General features: G+C 40.5%; 1 protein-coding gene across 3 annotated transcripts in view; it reads left to right on the top strand.

Moving 5' to 3' along the window:
• The window catches only part of LOC104362216 (coiled-coil domain-containing protein 169-like), a 33,493-nt gene extending 17,413 nt beyond the window's left edge, over positions 1-16,080 (top strand). The window contains exons 5-8 of one of the 3 annotated variants that reach the window (XM_042793202.1): positions 4,975-5,073; positions 5,275-5,328; positions 9,105-9,181; positions 12,722-16,080. In XM_042793202.1, coding sequence (XP_042649136.1) covers positions 4,975-5,073; positions 5,275-5,328; positions 9,105-9,181; positions 12,722-12,824 — 333 coding nt within the window. In that variant the 3' untranslated portion in view covers positions 12,825-16,080. Of the gene's footprint in view, positions 1-4,974; positions 5,074-5,274; positions 5,329-9,104; positions 9,182-10,977; positions 11,039-12,721 lie in introns of those variants that run through there. The other 2 variants (XM_042793203.1, XM_042793204.1) reach the window with 2 other exon arrangements.
• Positions 16,081-22,275: the final 6,195 nt, after the last annotated feature.

Below are 22,275 nucleotides of genomic sequence, written 5' to 3'. Positions count from 1 at the left end.
CTCCTGGCAAAATCTTCTAAAAGTGCTGTGCCTTTTTGCCTTTTTCCATGCTTCTGTTAAATCTTGACTTTAGTGGGAATCATTCCTAGGGAAATCTCAGTAACAGCCAGAAATGTTTTTGTGAAAAATAAAATTTGGAGCCAAATAAGTAATGTGTTGTACAGAAAATTGTGAAAAAGAATAAAAGATGCAGTGATATGCAGATGCTAGAAAGGAGAAGGCTGGAGATTTCAAACAGGAGAATGTAAGAGGCAGATGTATATGTTTGATGGCTATCTGTTAGAAACCATTGGCAGGATTATCACTTTACACATTCAGAAGATAGAACGGCTTGATGATGTCCAAAGTCAAAGGTATAAGTTATGGACCTGAGATAAAAATGCTCTTGTAAGAGTGACATAATCTTTCGTGTAATGACAAATGGCATTTTCAAGTTCACTCTGGAACAGACCATAGAAGACTTGCTAAACTGGATGGATTCCCTAAAAAGTGGAGGCTGAACTGGTCTGACTAAAGTACTGACCAAGAGATGAAAAACACAGTTGTAACAATAAAATGAAGGTCACAGAATGAGAGAATTGTTGAGGTTAGAAGAGACCTCTGGAGGTTGTCTTGTCCACCCCCGCTGCTTAAGTAGGACCACCCAGAGTCAGTTGCCCAGTATCATGCCCAGATGTTTTTTTAATCTCTCTAAGGAGGGTGACTCCACAACCTCCCTGGGCAACTTATTCCAGTGCTCAGTCACTCTCACAGTAAAAAAGTGTTTCCTCATGTTCAGAGGGAACCTCCTCTGTTTCAGCTGGTGCCCCTTGCCTCGTGACCTGTCACTAGGCACCACTGAAGACAGCCTGGCTACCCTCTCTGCACCCTCCCTCCAGGTAATTATATACCTTAATAAGATCCCCCTTCAGCATTCTCTTCCCTTGGCAGAACATTCTCAGCTCTTTCAGCCTCTCCTCACAGGGGAGGTGACCCAGTCCCATCATCATCTTTGTGGTCTCTCCAATATGTCCATGTCTCTGTTGTACTGGGGAAGCCGGCACTGGACACAGCACTCCACGTGTGGCCTCCCCAGTGCTGAGCAGAGGGGAAAGATAACCTTCCTCAACGACCTGCTGGCAATGCTTTGCCTAATGCAGCCTAGGATAACATTGACCTTCTTAGCAACAAGGGCACACTGTGGGCTAATGTACAACTTGTTGTCCACCAGGATCCCCAAGTCTTTTTCTACCATGCTGCTTTCCATCTGGGCAACCTCCAGCATCTATCAGTTCATGAGATTCCTCCTCCCCAAGTGCAATACTTTGGACTTCTTGTTCAACTTCATGAGGTTCCTGTGACCCCGTTTTCCAGCCTGTTGATATCTCTCTGGATGGCAGCACAACCCTCTGACATATCAGCCATTCCTCCCAATTTGGTGTCATCTGTAACCTTCCTCAGGGGACACTCTGCCCCATCATCCAGATAATTAATTAAGATGTTAAACAGGACCAGACCCAGTATTGATCCCTTAAGGCTTAAATTAGGTTTGGGACTTTTTTACCATTAGCAAGCATTCATAAACTCTGAGAAATAGACCATATATGGATACTGGCCTGCTGGATCTGAGATTTGCATGATAAATAGGGAAAAAAAAAATTTAATTTCCACAAAAGAGAAGGGGAGAATATTTGGAGAAAGTCATATTATCTTCCATGTTTAGCAGGAAAATCTGGTAAATAAAGGCATAGGTAAATAAAGATCACGAGAAGAAGTAACTGATTATTAAGGCAATGGTCAAGTAATCAGTACTGAAAGTGAAAGGATTCAGCTGTTCTGGCTAGGGAGATGCTTCAGTTAGAAATAAAAAGAAACAAAAATTCTGAAATGGGTACTTATTTTACATAGGAGGCCAAAGCAGACAAATGGAAGAACCTGACTACCCTGAAATGTAATAACACTGATATTGAAAACATGAAAGGATAACAAGTATTGAAGGTATGCACCTGGCAGAAATGGTCAAAACAAAGATAGATGTGATATGTAGTAGATGTGAGAGATTTCGCATTAATGTTGTTCGTTCTTTCTTCATCATCTGTTTGGACTAATTAATCTTGAGGATGGATAGGAAAACAAATTTTAGTCACAATAATATTTGGAAATAACATTGAGATATATATTGAAACAATATGACTCACTTAAATATTAGGACAGCAATATTTTCTTTTCTATATATGGAAGACTACCTCTTGGCTAGATCTTTAATTCGTACTCCAGGCAGTGCAGATCTCAATAATGCAGTCAACTGACTACAGAGATTTGTAGCTAGATTTATCTAAGTAGGCATCTTCAGTGGAATAGTTGTGTAAACAAAGAGACTTACAGATGTTTCAGTGCCGAGTAGCCTACTGCTGCTCCAGAACGACCTATTTCTCCTGTGACACACGTCATATCTGCCACATATTAATGTTTCGGACCCTCTGGGGCATCTCAGATGGCAACTGAGTTGAGCTCTTTAGCTGCTCAGCTGAATGACTTGCTGCTCATCATTGATTGTACTGACTGCGACTCTTAGTAGGAGCTTAGTTCACATATGGACACTCAAATGTAGATATCCTCACCTCAGACTGAATCCCATCCATGCAGTCAAGTACAGATATAAATATAAAATTTGGATGGATGGATTTGGATATAATATTACTTCTTTGGATATAATATTACTTCCAGAAATGACATCATATGTGATACTTGTAAATAAAGACTAAAACCCAAGTGCTAGTAATAATGATGAAGCACGGTGGATGTGATAGTTAACACATTTTATCAGAAAATACTGGATAAAATGGAGGGAATGCTGATTTAGATTTTGAAAATCTAGAACACTGCAGAAAAGCCAGTCAAAAAAACCTGGCAGATCAAGTGATCATGAATTAATTAGTTTTAAATTAAACATGTATATATTGCCTAAGTTTTCAGTAAAGACAGAAACAATAAAATGCAGGACAACGGAAGAAATAGCTAATATCAGTAAGTGCCTGGAAGAGGAAATGACAGTAACCAAATCCTAAGGAAAACTCAGGGAGCGGGATATGCTTAAATTGAGGGATATGGGTAATCTGTACCTTAGGATTCTGAAAGAACTGGCTTGCTACATCACTGATCTGATAGCAAGAGGTTGTAATAAAGCTGTGGATGACGGCATTGTGCATGTTGGAGAAAATCACATCTTTTCCTTTAGTTTTAAGATAGAGAAGGAGAGGAATAATTATTGTGAATCCAGACTGAAATACAGATTTATTAAAAGTGGCTCACAGTGGACAAATCTGTTGACAGTCTGTGATGAGACAATAGATTTGTTGTCACAATAAATATAATAATCTTGTTCACTCTGACCTCTGATAAAGATACCGTGTCACATGGGAACCAACTGATTAATCTGGAGAAAATGAAAATTAGTTGATTTGTTAAAGAAGTAGTGCTGGCAAATGGAACATAATAGCAGTGACTAGTGAAAGAGGCTGCTGGGAGAGTGCAAGGAGAGTTCTTTCAGAACCAGGTTTAGGGCTAATCTTAACATTTAATACATGACTTTGGTACACAAAGTAGAAACAGATTATGATATCTTTTTCTGATACCAATTATGTAATATAATTGGGATCTGGATATTGTTTAGAAAAAGAATGACACTGAAGACTAAAATATTAAAAATGGGAATCAAATTTAATAGTGTAGACCAAATGATTTAGAAAACAATAAACAAATTCTGTTACGAATTGAGAGCTGATCACGTGGACACAGATGCAGGGGAGAATCTCAGTGTTCTAGCTGATCCCTTGACTGTGAGCCATCACTGTGCAGCTATGAAAAAGGAAAATGCAATCTTAAATTTCTCTATACATATAAAGAAGTATTATTGACATTGTTCAAGGCAGTGAGATGGCTTCTGGAGTAGTGCATGCTCTGGTACAGTTCTGTTCTCCGACTATAAGAAAGTTGAGCTCCAGGCTGGTGTCCAAAGGGGTTACTATGATGAATAGATGAAAGGCCAGCCTGCTGTGTAAAAGGCCATTTTTAAAAGTTCAGCTTATTTATTCTAGTAAAATTAATGTTGAAAAAAGATATTCCTGTCTTCTGTCTATACATGCTGGGGGAAAACGCCAGGGAGGAAGAACAGTGATCTTAAAAATGCTTTCAATACAAGAACAAACAGATATAAACTGACCTTGAATAATCTGAGGCAAGGAATTTTAAAAAGCCATCTACTATTAGAACCTCTCAATAAGAATGTCTCTACTGGATGGAGTGGATCAATTTATGAAAGGGATTACAGGAAGCAGTTTCCTGTGTTAGAAACGGAGAAGGACCTGCTTGGGTGCATGTTCTACTTCCACTACACAGCAAACAAAGAACTGGCTAGTGCCAGTAACCAAAAACGGCCTGTACCACTGTTACTCCAGCTCATCGCAATTGTAGACAAGGTAAATGGCTACATACCTAAAACAGATAGTCTCCCCACCAACTACTGCTTTCTCTCCAAGTTGTTACAGGTTATCTTTGACATCCCATGTGCTTCTTTAGCCAGTCCAGCAGCTTTCTTGGCAAGTGATTTGAAAATGGATGTGCAGGTGAGATCTGAAATCTTCTTCTTACCAAAAAGTAGCCATCGGAGTGAACTTTGGTTAGAAGTAAGGAGCAGTTCTGGCTGGTCACCACAAGGTCACTTTGCTAATCTATCAAGGAGCACCTGTGTGGAAAACCATAGCTGTATCATTTTAACACAGTGATAATGTGTAGTGCATAACTGGTAATTGTAGCATATAGTTAATTGCTTTTGTCTCTGCAGAGTGCCAGCCAGAACTATGTAAACAAAAAGTGCACAAGAAGCAAATAGAATGACAAACATCATAATACTTGAAGAATAGGGATTATGGTGATTATATCTTTATATGGAATGGAAATACTTGTCAAACACTGTGTTACTTACTATAACCACAGGGTTCCTTAAAGGAGGTTCTTAAACAGCTCGAAGAAGAGAAGAAAAGTCTCCAGAATCAACTAAAAGACTATGAGCTTAGACTGGAACAAGAAGCAAAGGTTTGTGATCACTGTATGCCTCTAATCTATAAAAACCATTATGTTGTCTGACGAATAGACGTGTGTGGAGCACACAATACAATAGTTCCACAAAATATGTCACTGGAAAAAAGCTCTGCTGTATATTTGTCTTTTTGCATATGATTGAACTTTTGAAATATTTTGCTTAATGTTAGCCTATACCCCTTTTTTTAACTGTAGGCTTACCACAAAGCTAATGATGAGCGGCGCATGTACCTCTCAGAGATCTTACAGGTAAGAAAAATGTGCAATTCAGTAACTTTTAGAAATCATTATGCTTTCTTACTATAGCAACAGCATTTGTTCGCGCCTTTAGGTCAAAGTCTTTTATCATTTAATTCATCTACCAAATCCATTACAAAAGCTGCTTTTTAAAAATTTTAAGAGCTAGAAATGGAAACACTGCTGCAAGTTTTTTAACTTTTAAATACTTCTTTTGCTTTTGTATCAGTTGAAGTTTCATTGTTCACAAGGATAGTCAAAGTGCCCTCAGTTGAGAAAGCTGAAGCAGTTTTCTGATACTTGCTGACATTAGTCACAAGACTGTTGAAAAGAACAGAACCAAATTATTAGCAGTAGTGAAACCCACCTTAAGGAGCATTTCCTCTTTTTCATATTTCCCCTTTTTCCTTTTAATGACAAACTAGCCAGCCAGCTCAGAATGACAATACAGCACATATTTCAATTGAATTTATAAGATACGGGATAAGATACCTTTTTTTCTGTGAAATCAGAAGTTAAGTTTTATTATTGTAAATTATGTAATACATAAAAGCTGATACTACAAACTGGAGGAACCTGTAAAGATTTCTACTACTTCTTATTGTGTAAAATCTCTTACTTCCTGAATAATGTAAAAGTAATAGCTGAGTGTGATACTCAAGAATGGCTGTCACTGAATCCCTGTTGTAGCTAACTGGGGTGAAAGGCTGTAATTAGCAGTGTTTCCATGTGTTTGCACAGTGGGCAGCTGATTATTTTATGTGGTTCATTGCTGCTTTGGGAATTCTGAAAGAATTGCTTAAACTAACTTTCCAGCATGAAACCAAGAAAAAGCCCAGGAAATGCCCATAACTGTTAATAACTTTGCGTTAACAGTGAAACTGGGTACTGCTGGAGGAAGAGGGTAGGAAATAAAAGATGATTTTATTACTGAACATGCTAGCAAGAGGCGTGCTTATGTTCAGCTGCCTAGAAAAGCATTTAAATATGCATAAAACATTATTTGAAGGGAGGTATATGCATTGGGATGTTGCTTAAATGGGGCATTAGGGACTAGGATTTTACCACCAACACTCAAGGTAGTTAGTACATTATGTTTTCAGTAATCAGTTACTTGCCCCCCATGGTCTCAGAGTCATATGAGAGCAAAATAAGCATATTCAGATTAATCTCCCTCTCTTTAGTTCTCTGCATGTTAAACAGCCAATTGAAAGTAGTTGTAGAGGGATCCTCTATCACCTATGGAGAGAGAAGCATGGATAAGGTGCAAGTCATCACACCTATTTTAGATCAAGATGAAATCAATTTCCCAGGGACCTATCTGTCCCTGAGCTAATAAGCAGAGCCTAGGTGAGTAGTTTAGACTGGGCATCTACCTTTTATGTCGCTAAACCCAAACATGGCAGTCAACCTAATCACAGTTGACTGTTGATTGCAAAAGAATCAGTTGTTTATCTGGTTCCTTCAGGTCCTGTTCTGCTGTGACTTTGATTTGATTGTTACTTTGGTATTATTTTAAAATCCCTTTTAACAGAACATTTTAACAATAGTGGCAGAAGTAAACTTATATTCAGTCCAGATTCTTTCAGCTATATTAAAATTTCACAGTTCTAGAGACTGCAAAGTAATGTTGGCAGCAGTTGAGTTACAAAGATTTACCCATAGGCTAACATTTTCCATACTTTCTAAAATAAATATACTACAGGATATTGTTATCCTGTGACAATGTATTCCAGTGACACTCTCTTAGTTACAGAGAATGGATATAATGTCTTTTTAGGCCTTTTTTTCCTCATTATGTTTGTGCTTTTCTGTAGTTCACAGTAAAAAAAAATAATCATAGAATGGAGGTTTTTACTGGTAGGTGTTAAAAAATTCCAGATGTTTTGGGGGTTTATTCTGCTTTGTTTTGGATGCCTCCTGAAGCCTGCGGCAGAAGCAGAAGAGAAATGCTTCTGAGCAGCCATTTCTTTTATTTACCATTTTTTATTATCAAGTGCTTTTCTGCTTTTTTACAAAGCATATGTACCTTCTGAGTGCTTTTTGTTGTTTGTCCTGGCTGGATCCATAAGGATATAGTCAATTTTAAAATTAAAGATTCCACAAACTTGAGAACTCATGCTAGAGGCACCAATGGTTTATGGTGTAATCTTGTTTGCATTTTTGTTTTGTTTTCAGTCTGAAAAAATGTTGGTTTGGGATTTGGACTCCACAAATCTCAAAGCACTTTCTGGTGGTATTCAGAATTCTGTTTGAAAAGCAGAAAAAGAATAACGATAGCAGATCTTTAAAAGGGCCATTCTTTCAGGCCAGATTTTTACCACAGACGTTTACTAGCATAGTAGAGTCTGACTTGTGATTGGGACTTCTTTGAAGAAAAAGCCCACAGTTATAAGTAGCTACAGCTGGAAAGCTGCTTGTGCAACAATGGCTCATTTTAGTTGGGATAGGCCTGGAGTAAACTGTACTGGCAAAAACAGTGCTATGGATAATAATCATATTGGCACTCTGTAGTCATATGTATTGAAAAAACAGTGAAGGCAACTGTAGCATAGGTCTTGCCTTGTGTCACAGAATCACATCTGCTCAGAAAGATGATAAATTATACTAGCCATCATCTTTTGTACCGTAGTTCCTTGAGTGCAAAATATTTCTTGCCTTCAAAAACATAAATCTATGCAGATCCTATTCCATTTTTACGCTTGCTCTCTGAAAGGACTCTGCTTTAGTTATAGCTGTCTTGGCTATGACTGGGCCAGGAGACCTTGCCAAGTGCATTGTATACGTGGAAGCACAGTAGAACCCATTGTCTTATAAGCAGAGATACATGATTCTTTTTAGTGCCAGATTTTTTTCTCACAAATGCAAGATGTTTTCACACATGCTGTAAAATGTAATGCTGTTACGTAATACAGTGTAATAATCCAAACCTGGATGGTTACTTAGGTAGCCCCAAAATGTAGCTCTAGGCTTTCAGAAAGCCTTCACTGGTCTGGTGTAGCTGATAATTCATATATCATGATTATCACATATTTATTACGTGTTCCTGATGGATCTGCTTAAAGGGGCTGAGAAAATTCCATTTACTTACACTAAACACCCAAGTGTGCACAGTAGCCAGACCAGTCCTAAACTTCCTGCGTTACCTGGTTTTCTGTCCATGGTATAGCTGTCCCTCTGAGAGGTAGCTCTAGTAAAGGCAGCTGGATGATCCAGCAAGTGCTGAGTGAGAAGGAAGCCCTGTGAGCTAAGTAATAGGAAAACCGCTAATTTAATCCTGCTCAGATTCTGTTAAATGCAATACCAAGGGTAGCGACTGGGTTTTTTTCTGTGTATCCAGTAATACAGACTTTCAGAGTATGCAGAGATGTCCATACTGTGTTAATTTTTTTTAAAGTACTTCCTGTTCTTAATTAATGGTTTAATCATTCAAAAGTACAACTAAGTGACTCTAGTTTGATTTGTTTCTCATTCAGGGAAGTATGTTAGAAATATAATGCTGCTTCATTGCAAATGTGGAGTTATAGGCAGTATGACCAAAAATACGCTGATTGAAATTACGTGTTCTCTGATCGTCCATCTTAATAAATAATGGTAGTTTTGCACAGCAAGGGATTTGGGCATGTGTTCAATTACCCAAATCCACAAGGTATCAGTATAATCTGTACTTGAAGTATTTTATATCACTAAGACCCTAGCAGGTCAAAATTAGTTTGGAAGTATTTTACTTCCTTAACTGTGATTGTGGTTAGGATTTAACCTGCTTTGTAAAAATTTGGCTGTTGCAGACCTCAGCTACAGTGAAAATTGTTGAAAGGCAAAAAACAGACGCTCTAACAGGCAAGGGAGAAAACCAGATACTGAGGTAAATTTCTGTTATATTCTCTCTGTTTTCTGGTTTATTATTGTTTGATAAGTATTATGTTTTGAATATTGCAACTTTCTGTTCATGGTAAATATCACTGAGCGTAATCCTACTGACAAAGTATTAATCTCAACGTCATTTTTGATACTGCTTTTTCAAGCAGTTTTATTTAGTACTAAGTATGTTGCAATATTGAAAATACATGTATTTAAGTGGCCTTTTTGGAATCTTCCAATACCTCTGATGTTCTTCCCTTTCAACCTGTGTTTGAAATTAATAATTTTTTTCTATATTACTTTGGAGTTGGGAGCAACAAGTATACCCTTTAGTCCACTAAGAGTAATTCAATTAAATAAAAACCTTGCTTGGTCCTTTTCAGCCAATAGAAATTGTAAAGCTTTTTGTGGATGATATTGTGAGTGATTTTTGATAACAATATATAAAGCCTTCATCGTGTAACAGATTTCTGTTTATTTTTATGGTCTAGAAATTTAAATTTGAAAAGACCCCACCTGCTCTGAGCTAAATAGAAATAAAATTAAAGCTTGTGAGAAAGCTTGAAATTGGAGGAGATTTATTTTTTAACTGAACTGAAAACGATAAGAGTATAAAGAATGAAGAATATAGGGAATGACATCAAAAGTCTGTTTGACCCAGTATCCTACCTCCAGTGGCTATAAGTAGATGCCTACAAAATTGTGTGGGCTGATATAATATGAAGTGTGCAGGCAGATACAATATTTGCTTTTGGAACTCTCCCAAATACTTTATATTTGGAGACTTCCTGCGCCAGTGTGCTTTCTGTGTATTTAGTATCTCACAGTAGATACTCTTCCATGAACCCACTTACCTACATTATTAAAATAAACATACTCAATACTTATTGGGAACATTTGAAAATGTAATGAGTAAATTGTAAGCATGAAATTGTGTAGACATATTTGCTTACCAGCTTTATCCTTTCATTCTGTGTAAGCACAGAACCTCAGGATTTTATAAATCAGAACAGTGGATCTTCGTGCTCCAGGAGTGGATATTAGTAGAATATGAATTAATATAGTACAATATGAATTAAAGTCTATAACTGAAATTTTTCAGTACAGAAAAAGCAGTGTATGGGTCTGAGGTGGCCCATATAAATCCAGTGTGTTGCTTCTGGCCCCAGTGATGTTTAACATCGCTCATGTGGAGAAGGTCAAGAAGCTAGAACTAGGAGAATTCGCTGTCTCTGCTGGGAGATTAAATATCATCAGCCAGATATTGAGATTTGCCGAGGGTTAGCACCAATCTGTGATTATGTTGGGTTTTTTTGGTAATTTGTTTTAGTAGACCGTTGCTTTACCCTGAAATTATATGACAGTGTGTTTCTGTAATTTTCTTTATATCAAACAAAAGAAAATAAAGTGTAAAAAAAAAAAAAAGTGTCCTGTAATTGCTGGTCTCAGAAGATGCATATTGTAACAAAATATCCCCTTTCAACCCATTTTCCCTCAGAGGTTTGGGGTTTTTTAACTTTTCAAAGTGCTTTATGCACATGAAGGGAATTGTTCATCTTTTAAATTGTCCTTAGTAGCAATGGACCCAGTTTGCAAAGCATTGGCTTTTATAACCAGTGTCTTAGAACTTTCAGGTCAAACTTTGGTCTTAGTTGGCAACATGGAGATGAGGATGGGGGATTTGGCATAGTTTGTATTTTAAGGAAATACTAGAATGTAAGTAAGTACTCCTTGATCATCACAAGGTTAACACAGCCATTGGTATATATTATTCCTTTTTAATTATGTTTTGATTTACAGCCTGAAGGTTGTTCATTCAAGCTGACGTTAATGAGAAATAATTTCATTCAAATAAGAGAAGACCTACATGATTGAAAATAAACGTGTTCTTGAGAATAATTGAAAATTTTCTGTCCAGAGTTCTTATCTCACTTCTTCTGGCCTTTCAGAAAACACCTGCCTTCATTGGATTTCAAACCATACCAAGAAACTATGCTTAATGTTTGTTTAAACTATAGGTATCGGTATGGAAAACTTAACCTGTACATAAAAAGCATCAGTGAAACATTTTTGAATAGTAATTGTGAACATTAATTGTTGATTCATTCAGTTTCCTGGCCACTCAAACACAGAAGCCAAGTTCAGTAGAGGTCCTTTTTATGGTATTTCACAGGACAAGAAGAAGATAAGCTAGCTGACAATTAGGAAAAACGTAGATATCTTGATGACTCATGTCTGATGCAATCTGAGCAGCCAATGTAATGTCATTCTGAGCCCCTACTGTTATCCTGAAGGATGTAGCAGGAGTTACTAGCTCAGTTGCAACACTGCACTGACTACAGCTACCTGGCTTCTAAGTCCATAGGTTCAGCTAGTTTTGAGTGGAAAGAGGTTTTGCTGCCTGCAGAATTCCACAGACATACACTGTCTGCTTGTTCCAGCTCTATGGTGATCTGCAGGTTGATCAACTGATTTTGAATAATCGGTTGATTTGATTTTGAATAATCAATTGATCATTGAGCAAATTGAGGCCTTGGGTTCTGATCTTCCAAACTCTGAGTAGAAGTTGCTCCATATCTGTATGGGGGCAGCTCTTCCTTCAAGACCATGACTGCTTGTAAGAGCTGGAACACAGGAAGTGTGAGTCTCAAGAAGACTAGCTAGCCCTAGGGACAACGCCTGTTGGCTGCTTGCCCAGAAATTTGAAACTTGCACGGAACGTCATCACAGCTTCTACTGCATAACAAAGTATTTCTCTGGCTACCGTAATGAATTATGCAATGTTGTGATATATTTTCCTTCAGAATGTCTATTACTTGAGAAAAACATTGAAACCCTTCATGTTGTCGTTAGAGTATGTAAAGTACTGTTCTGTCCACTGTAGTAATGAACAGGGAGAGAAACAAATGTTCGCTGCCTAAGAGTAGAGATGCGTGCTTCTTGATCATGAGAATGACCCTTCCAGTTTGTGGAATCACCATTCCCCTGCCAGAGGCTTGGTTACATTCCCACTGATTTCTCTTAGAAAATCAGGATGAAAGCAGCTCTGATACGTTTCCTGTAGATGGTGTACGTATCCATGATGAGTACCACTTCAGAAGTCTGCTGGCAGCATTTCCTCTGTAAGGTCATGGGCTCAAGAGTGTGGGTCTCCGGAGTGGAATACATGCAGAGATCTGTAACTACATGAAGTGTTTCTCCATTTCCTAATGGAGATGATGCAACCGATAAAAATGTCTCCTTGGCCAGTCATCATTTCCCTTTGTGCAAGTGTTTAGTATTCTGTTCATGTTCTTCAAATGCCATTATTTAGGTAACAGGAAATAGTCAGGAATGATGAGAGGAGGATTGAGTTTGTGTGCAGAATAATTAGATGCTCTGCTAGCCTGCAAACCCAGAAATATACTTGATTTTTTCCTCTCTCAGGTTTATTAATTCACAATAGTAATCAGTTATGCTAATATAAAATGCATGCAAATTTCTAGCAGTTAAAGCTTACAGGGAATGTGACACTTGATGACTAACTTCACCCATCTTATTTCAGAGGGAGATACAGTGTTCCAGGAAACCCGAAGACGGTTAATCCTCAAAAAGGATCGATTAAAAAGACTATAGGAGTGAAGCAGCTTCCAAAGCTAAAGCACTGATTTAATATTAATGCCAAGAACGTCAAATGACTTTTTAAAATTTTTAATTTAGCTGAAAGTTTCTAAATTGAAAATGAATGTATTTGTGCTTTATTATAATACCAAACCTAGTTTGGCATGTCTTTTTGGCAGCCTTAATGTAAGTGTTCCTCTGCCTAATGGAATTGTTCTTCTAGTTGCCATCATTGTGCTGGTGATCTCTGACCCTTTTCATTCTGGTTCTCATCCATGATTCTGGGTGTCAAGGAGTTGGAAGCCTTAGACAACATTTAATGTCTTTCTATGCTAGGTAGATCCTTGAACCCTTTGACTGCACAGCAGCCACTGTAAACAAGCAAGCTTCTAACATTTTTGACCTCTCAACCAAGAAGAAAAGGGCAGATTGATGTAACCTGAAGTATTATCTCACCACCCAAAACAGTAAATCTCAAATAAAATTCCACCCAAGAACATCCCCATTCAGTACAGGCAGCAGAGAGACTCTGAAGCAGCCTGATGTTGGTGCAGCTGAACATACTTTCATTTGCTTTTAAAAAGACGACAGCATAGTTTACTAGCCAGTCTGATTTCTTACATGATACCATAGAGTCCCTTTACAGTGTAAGTTATTTTATACTCCATGAGCTTTCTTACTCTAGCAGAGAAGACAAAACACCTCCAAATTGAACTTTTTAAAAAGCTGGCTTGCCACAGGTCCTGTGTTGACCATCATTTTCTGTCTGCATGGTCTAGAAGCGCAGCACCATTTCCAGCTCCTTTAGGCACCAGTAATGGGTAAAAATGAGAAAAATTGAACACTTTTTATTAAGGATTCTTCAGAGCCTATTTTGTGGAGGAATTGATTCTTTTAAACACTATATATGTACTGTTTTTCCTGATATTAGTATGTTGCTATTTGAAATTTGAGTCCTCAGTCGGGTTCCATAAAAATCTCTGTCTATTCTCCAGTGGCACTGATCCATGTATTTTTAGGGTCCAAAATAGTGCCTGTCTTTAAACTCATTTCTTCAGTGAAAGTAGAACTACTTTGTATTTTTATTCTTAAGCACACAATTATTTTTGCAGTTTCTTTACTTACATTTTAGTCAATGAACTTCAGGAGAATTTTTTTAAGGGGCAACAGGAAAAATGTTTTGGTAATGAAGCTTCAAGCCTCTGGGTTACATCTTAAAAGCTCTTGTCAGAGCAAATGTGATTGACTGACTGCTCTTTATTATTTTTAAGAGCATACCTCGCTCTTTGCAGTATCTAATAAAACTTTTTGCCACTTCAAGAGCTCCTTTTTACTGGCAGCATGAAAGTGAGGCTGTAATTAAACTCATACAAAAAGATCAATGATGTCATTCTAAAATGCAGAGAAAGAAGACCTACAGTATTGTCCAGCATATTCAATATGGAAACCTCATTTTTTCTCTTAGTATCAGATATATTACAGATATTTTTAATGTTATCATGATGCACCTGGTATCATTCTTTCATAAGCAGGGTGCTCTGCCTGGCCAGTTTTTTCCTCACAGTCACAGTTGAAAACATAGCACAGCTGATTAGGTTAACACTCTTCTGTTCCTATTTTTCACATGGAAAATTTCCAAATTTTGATTGTGCTGGCATTTGTCATTGTGGAGGAGGAGGAAAAAAAATCACCATAACGGTCCTATTGGCATAACAGACAAGGGACATCTGCAGTAGTGAAGAATATCCAGTTCTTGGATTCATGCATCAGACATTTACTACTGCTGTCTCTGAATCAAATGTTAGTTAATGCACTCAAGTCCAGTCCCTGTAGCACCTCAAAATAACTGGAAACATTGCACAAATATGGTAGAACAGCATTTATTCACAGCAGGAGATGTGGACACTTTCCTCATGGGTAGTCCTCAATGAGGACTTAAAAGAGACTTTTTTTTGAAGGCCAAGAAGATATATTTATGGGTACATCTTGGTACAGTAATGACCTGAGGAGAGGAGCAGACTATGTCCTACTTAAGTCTCTGTTTCAGCTTGCCAGGAATGACCTCAGGATTTGAAATTCAGTAGTATGATAATTAGGCTCTAAAACACATTTGACCATTCTAATTGTGTGTCCAGCTGTAATGTTTTCTGTGCAAAATGGTTATAGTTCTGTACTCTTATTCCTTAAATTACTTGGCATTTCATTTTCCTCCTGCCTTTCTGAAAATAAGGGCACCCTGATGATTAAGTTTGATGACTCAAGTTTCTTTGCAACAACAGAAAAATAGGTTTGGGTTTCAAAAGTGTTATGTTATTTCTTTGGACCTGAATAGAACTTTTACACTGCTAGTTTTCCCAAACCACACTGGAATTTTTTTGTTTGGTTGGTTTTGGTGGTTTTGGATGGATGAGTGTTTTGAAATTCCAGGATTTATCTCACATGGGCCTTTCTCACTACTATTATGCTGTGCTGTGAAATGGATTTATTTACATTTGCAGCAATGAACAGTTACATGCCTTTACACAGTATCTTCTATATGAATATTTCAGCACACTTAGGAGTATTTAATCCTTCAAAGCACAGTATGTGTTATTATTCTCATTTTAGGCATAGAAGACTGAATCAGAGGTAGATTTATTTAAATTAGAGATGGGAGTGTAGTGATGTCTGTTTTTTCCCTGATTTCATGACGGTATGATCTTTTGTAATGTTGCTAACCATTAGAAGGTAAATTCTGTCTCCTCTGAAGCCTCTGTGCATCATATTCTAAATAGCAGACAAATCTGAAGATAAAAGTGGGAAACTGAATTGCTGGCAGTTGGGGTCAGTGGGTGACTGGAGCTAAATGTCAGAGGAAGATAGGATTAGAGCTGAAGGTTTGAATCCGGCCAAACTTCTTCCTGCAGCACAGAATGCAGTTGGGATTTCAGATGTACTGGTTGTAGTGTAAGTGCCTTTAATTGATGGACCAAGAAATTTGATATCCTAACTCTTGGGACTTGAGAGTATTCTTCCCTTACGTGGTTACTCATGTAATTCCACTGATTTCAGATGAATCATTGTTTTGAGGTAACAATGGCATTTTAATTATTTACGCGTACTGTTGCTGGAAAATATGAGTTTAAAAAATCAAATGCTGGTAAGCAAACATTTCTTATTTCTTGAAATAACTTATTTAAAAAAAAAAAAAAGTCTCATGATTTAAGAGGTTAGTGAGTTGTGATTTTTCTTTTCAATAAATCAGTATAGCATCACTGTATTCCTTTATGACAGAATGAAATTAAAATGTTTACTGGATAGGCATTGACTGTGTGGTTGATTATTATGTAATTATGCAGTGTAACCACAGACTCCAGAGAACTTGAGTGATGAGCTTCCTCATATTCAGGATATTATTAACAATAAGCAAGATATTTCATTGCTTAAATACTTTGTTTAATGGGTTCTCCATATAAATATCTGACTAGGTGGTACAGTTCTCAGCTTCCCTGATTGCTATGATATCGCATCTCCGCTGGTAAAAATGAGATGTATAATTTAGTCTCAATACATTTCCAGTAGTGGAAGATGCTGCAGAGGCATTCTTATAAGTGTGATGCAGACACAGTAGCAAGCAAATAAAAAAATAAATTAATAAACAAATCTATGTTATTAAGCTTCTGCTGTTGCTGCCTGACTGGTGTCAAACGTAAACAGTAATTTGAACTAACTCTGGTTGGAAGCAGAGGTGCCTGGGTGAAAATCACAGCTAATGGCAACAGTTTTATCTCTTTACATACAGGTGTCACACTAATGGCAGACAGCTCTAGACGGGGTAATGAGGCTTTTCAAAGCTCAGGGTATGTTGTTTAACTTGGCAGATCAGTTTAACTTGCTCTCCCAAAGACACAAACATTGTATGTAGTTCCTTGTAGGTTACGGCTTGGAATCCAGTTCTCCTGCACTTCATTAGTCTGTGCCATTGTCGTGGTTTAGGCCTGATTGGCAGCCAACCACCATGCAGCAGCTCTCTCTCCCTTCCCCTCCGGCAATGAGAAGGGACAGAGAGCCAGGCTTGGGGTTCGAGATAGGACTGGGAGGGGAAAAATCCCCCTTTTATGATCACGAGCAAAAGGCAGACTCGTTAGGGGAAGAAAAAAAAAGAACATACATTTATTACAGACACTAACAACACATAACAGAGTAGGACAGTGAGAAGCATTGCCACATCTTGAGAACACCTTCCCCCCACCCCTCCCTTCTTCCCGGGCTCAGCTCTGCTCCCGATATCTCTACCTCCTCCCCCAGTGGCGCAGGGGCAGGGAATGGGGGGTGCAGTTAGTGCTGCTGCTTCCTTCATCTTCGGTGGGGGGAGCTTCTGGAACTTGTTCCTCCTGCTCCATTATGGTCCCCCTCTCACAGCAGACAGTCCTCCACAAACTTTTTCCGACATGAGTCCCTCCCACGGGCCGCAGCGTTCCCCACACTGCTCCGTCATGGGTCACTAACTTCCTCCGACTGGATTCCCTCCCACAGCTGCAGCCCTTCCCAAGCTGCTCCAGCGTGGGACCCCCCGCATGCTGCAATCCTCCCAGCACTGAATTACAGCAGCGGGGCTGCCTTTTCCCATGAGACCCCAGCCTTCTTCGGGCACAGCACATTGATTATACCAAGCAGGAGCCACAGGCCATAAATCAGTGTCTGCTCCACCGTAGATCTCCATGGGTGGCAGGGGGGCCGCCCTGCCATCTCCCCACAGGATACAGGGGGGTCTCTGCTCCGGCACACCTCCCCCCTCCTTTCTTCCTCCGTTCCTCCACTGACCTTGGTGTTCATGCAGCTGCAGCAACTCCTCCTCACAAGTCCCACTGCACGTCACCACGTCCCTTCTTAAATACGTTATCGCAGAGGCGCAGCTGATGGGCTCAGTTTTGGTGCAGAGGTGGAGCTGACATGGAGCTGCGGGAGCTTCGAGAAGCTTCTCACAGGGGGCCGCCCCGATAGCCCCCTCCCCTGCCACCAAAAAACCCCACCACTCACTCAACCCAGGACAGCCATAAACGACTGACTAAGAACCACGTAGAGCCCAAATGAGTATCTCACATCTACAGGAGCAGCATGCAGGTGGGACCCAGCTTTCCCTCTGGTTCTGTGTGCAAACCGATGCAGCGCTCCACAGAAAGGGCTCACCCAGGCTGTGCGGTCCTTTCAGCAAGAACCACCAACAGCTGAGCTGTTGGAATGGGTTTAACTGCTGATGCCATTCTAGGTGCTGCCTGTCACACAGGTGGCTTCCACCACAGCCCTGTCCTCCAAGTGGCAATTTCTGTGTAGCTGGCATCAACCTCTTAAAAAACTGTCAAGACTCCACAGGTTTTCTCATGAAGGAGAATCTGGGTGTGTTTTACGTCCTCTGGCTGGAGGAACAGGTTAACAGCTAGATGGCTTAGCTGTGCCCTTGCCATTATTTTATAGAAATTTCCCATGGACATCCTTTCCGTGACCAGAGGTGTTGGCACATCACCTGATAGCGATGAGAAAAGTGATGTATGCCTGGTGGCAGTAACAGGGTAACAGGAGTTGTGATTGCCGATCCACAGTATAGAGCTGAGGACTGAGAAGGACACTAGTCTGCTGCCCTTAGCCCAGGACCGGTTTGAGCATCTCCACTTCTCCCTTCAGAAAAGCAGATTATTTGACGGGGACTACTCGCAGCTGAAGTTCCTTTGCCTGCTATAACCAGGGACAGAAGAGGACTGAGAACACCGTACTGACTTGTTGCAGATGCTTCAGTGCACCTATCTGGGAGAGGCTCATCAGCTGCTTGTGCTCAGGCCCAGGGGGACCTGGGCAGTTCCTGAGTTAGAGCTGGCTTTCCAGGCGTAGGCAATGCAGTTTCCTCAAATTTTGCAGCTAGGAGTGCTCCATTGCTGTGGCCTCACCCATATTTGGAGATCGCCACTACTCCATCAGGTTTCCATATCAAAGACTTCTTTGGTGCTGTCTTCCCTGATGGAAGCAGCAGAGCTTCATTTCCAGTCTGGTAAAGTTCCTACGCTCTGGTTCCCATGTAGCTTCCTCACCCTTCCCTTTGCTGCCTGGGAGAAGATGAAGTCTATTTCAGGAACCCATCTGTAAAGTGGGGAGAATAGTATGTTTCTGGTGCTGAAAAGTGATACGAAGATATACACACCACTGCTGGAAGGAAGCCAACTGGTAGAAACACAATCAGCCTAAGTAAGCCTGACCTAAATCAAATGGGTTTTCTTTTGTTTTATAATCAAAATTAATAACTTTGGTGCTATGCTGGTGCAGAAACTTAACAGCTGTGGCTGCTGCATCTCACTGAAAAGAATTGCCAGCAAAGATTAATGTCAGAGTATTTCCTAATGAGCACAGCTCAGCAGTGTCACCAGTTGCTGTGCAAATCTTGTCAAAGGAAAAAATGTCAGCCACGAAAAGAGAAGGACCCCTTGCGAGGTGTGGCCGAGGACACGCCTTGCTCCCACACCGCTCTGCACGACGGGTGCTTCCTCCCGCAGCTATCTGATCCCTCCTCACAACGAGCAAGTGTCCCCCGGGGAGTCTGCTTAGGAATGATGTGGTGTAACGGAGCAACACAGGCTGGGGAGCAGAGAAATCATGCACAGCTGAAAGGTTATTTTGGGGGAAGGATGAAGCAACAAGGGTGTGCTGCCTTGGCTTGTTCTGTGATGATTAGGTTACTGAGGCATCTTTTAAAAAAGAGCAGAAGAGAAAAAGAAAGAAATACAAACATGGGAATCATCTGGTCCAGCTTGGGGTTTAAAAGTCATACATCTAAGTCTGAGCTAATCACTATATATTCCATGTGTAGTCAATGGGAAAAAACAGACACCTTCAGAGAGCAGTTCTTCTCATTCAAAGATGCTTAAAATGGATCAGATGACACATCTACTGGATTTCTCTCCACTGACTAGAAAGACGATATAGGGTGACAAATTCAGAATAACCTGTCTAGCATGTAGCTGGGTATGCTGAATTGTGTTCTTGAAAATGTCTTTATTTTTCTTGCTTTGGTTAGGGACAGTGACACCCAGGATCAGTAGAGAGTCTGAGCCAAGAAGAAATATTGAGCTGCAATTTGACTCTCTGTTGGACTGATCTCTTCCTCTCACAGCAGCCCAGCACACAACAGAGGACCACTTCTTTAAGCATCGTATTTACAAGGCCCACAGATCTATTCTCATGTTGCATCAGCATTTACAAGGACAAATTGCCTTTTTTTTCCCCTTCCCTTTGAAGAGATTTGGCAAGCTCCATGCTCTTTTGAAATCAAAGCAACAAGCTGCTGCATTATTCTAAAAAGCCCTCCTTAAAACCTATAGACCTCCAGTACACAGGTGGGAAAACACAGCCCATAGATCAATTTGTTACAGACCTTAGAAGAAATCTGATGCAATCATGATAGGAATCAATAACCTAGAGATAGATATTTTTTGTGTGCGTTGCCATCTTAAAAAGCAGAGCTAGGAATTTACTAATGACAAGTCAAGTTATTGGCTGGGCAAATGTGTTCTTAGAGAATTAAAATAGTTTGTAATTCCTGCCAGGCCTGCAATGGCTGACAGCATAACTTCATTAGTATAATGTATTTCCAGGGCAAGAATGATTTGTCCAAATACACTTAAAACGTTCGGATGAAATCATCTGCCTTGTCTCAGACTGCCAGCAGGAATGCTGTCTCAGGCCCAGCCTTGAGCCTCGTCTCGTTGGCGAGGGTGGGCACTGCTCCTGTGCCACCACGGCCACCCTGGCTCGGAGGGGTGTGAGAATGGTGCATCCCTCACGTGGCTCGGGAGAAGGGGAGAGGAGGGGAAGGTCGTGCGTGGGTTTTCCACACTGGACATCGGCAGCGAAGCACCAAATCTGAAAACTTACTGTGCTCATTGCTGCCTTGGCTGATGTTTCTTAATTTGTGTAAGCACTTCTCCAGTGGCTGGTGTTTCTGGGTCTACCCACAGAATTGTTAAACTGGACAAGTAACGGGAATTCCTAACAATCCAACAAAAGACGGAAAAAAAATACCTCTTTCCAACCCAATCAAAATTAGAAGACCTAGAACTTGATATTACAAAACCGTGCTCAAATTCCTGAGCTGTGACTCGATGCCTTGGCCATCCCGGGCTGGGCCTGGCCCTGGTTCCCCCCACCAGGCCTGATCCCCAGCCCCCGCTGAAGGCAGATGTCCTGTCCCAGCCTCAGCTCTCCCCGTGCCCGGGGAGGTGCCCGATGCGGGGGGCTGGGGCTGCCCCCGTGCCCCTGGCCTGCCCCGCTCCTGGCTGGGGCGGCGGGACGGGCCCGGCCTTCCCGGGGATCCCCCGCAGCTCCCAGCACACGGTAGCCGGGGTCGCTGGCTGCCCTGTCAGATTTGCACTTGTTGATAGCAGTGACACGGATAGCAGCTCGCTAAAATGCAGGAGTGATTTACTTTAAGCACTTCAGCACCTGCCGTTGCTCGTTAAGGGATTATCGTGCCTCGGGTTGTTCCTGGCCGTCCAGGGTTTATGGTTTTAGCACACGGCATGCGTGTATGAGTTACTTTACAGGGGTGGGTTGGAGCACTTACTCTGTTCTCCCCCTGCCTCCCCCGCCTGCCTTCATGTTAAGATCACACACGTAGCTTGAAGCCACACATTTTGCAGGTGTGACGATTAGGAGAAAATTCAACAGTTTTAGCAACGCATGCCTTTAATGTTAGATGTGAGTGTTTGACAGTAGCTCATGATTCAGCATAGCAGAGCATTACCCATTGTTGGCTTATTTTACCTCTGTGTGGACATCATTGCAATTAGCATTTCCTGAAAAGACAAAGAAGAATACAGAGGTGGAAGAGTTGTGAACTTGTCCTAAAGCTCCTGCAGAGATCTGGCATTTCACACGGAACCCTTGGACTGGCATTTGGTGGGGGAGTTAGAGCAGTTTTCATAGCAGATAATCCAAAAAGCATAGCAAAAATACCTGTCTCACTCCTCCTAGTAGTCTCCCCTGCATACTTAATTGCTTTAATTGCTTGTTCTTCTGTTCTCTGGTATCTGCAGCACATACTTTCTTACTATAGCACTGCACCGTACTGCAAACATATTCCTTCATATTTTATTAAATTTGGTCACCTGCAAGCCTGAGCCATAGAAAAGTTTGATCACTATTTTCTGGCCTGGTAATTTCCCAGCACCATCTGTTTCCTAATGTCAGTACCGGCCACAGCAGTGCCTGCTATGCCCTTTTTGAGTTGTCTGCCCTCTCTTCTCTCACCATCAAAACTTTAATTGGAAATTACTTGAATTTACTGCTTAGTACAGCTCTATGGACTACTTGTCTGGTCTCAGGGAACTATCATTTAGGAGCAGTGCCCATGGCACTGAAGGAATGAAGGAACAGTCTGTCCCCAAAGATACTGAAAATGGATAAAGAACATGCTAACACTAGAGAGAACAAACAGCACTCTGCTGCTTTCCCAGCCAAAGCTCTGATGATGTG

The sequence above is a fragment of the Tyto alba genome, unplaced genomic scaffold (assembly GCF_018691265.1).
Source record: "Tyto alba isolate M040663 unplaced genomic scaffold, T.alba_DEE_v4.0 Super-Scaffold_2, whole genome shotgun sequence".
Lineage (NCBI taxonomy): Eukaryota > Metazoa > Chordata > Aves > Strigiformes > Tytonidae > Tyto > Tyto alba.
Note: the sequence above shows the minus strand (reverse complement) of the source record. Positions and strands in the feature narration are given on the sequence as shown.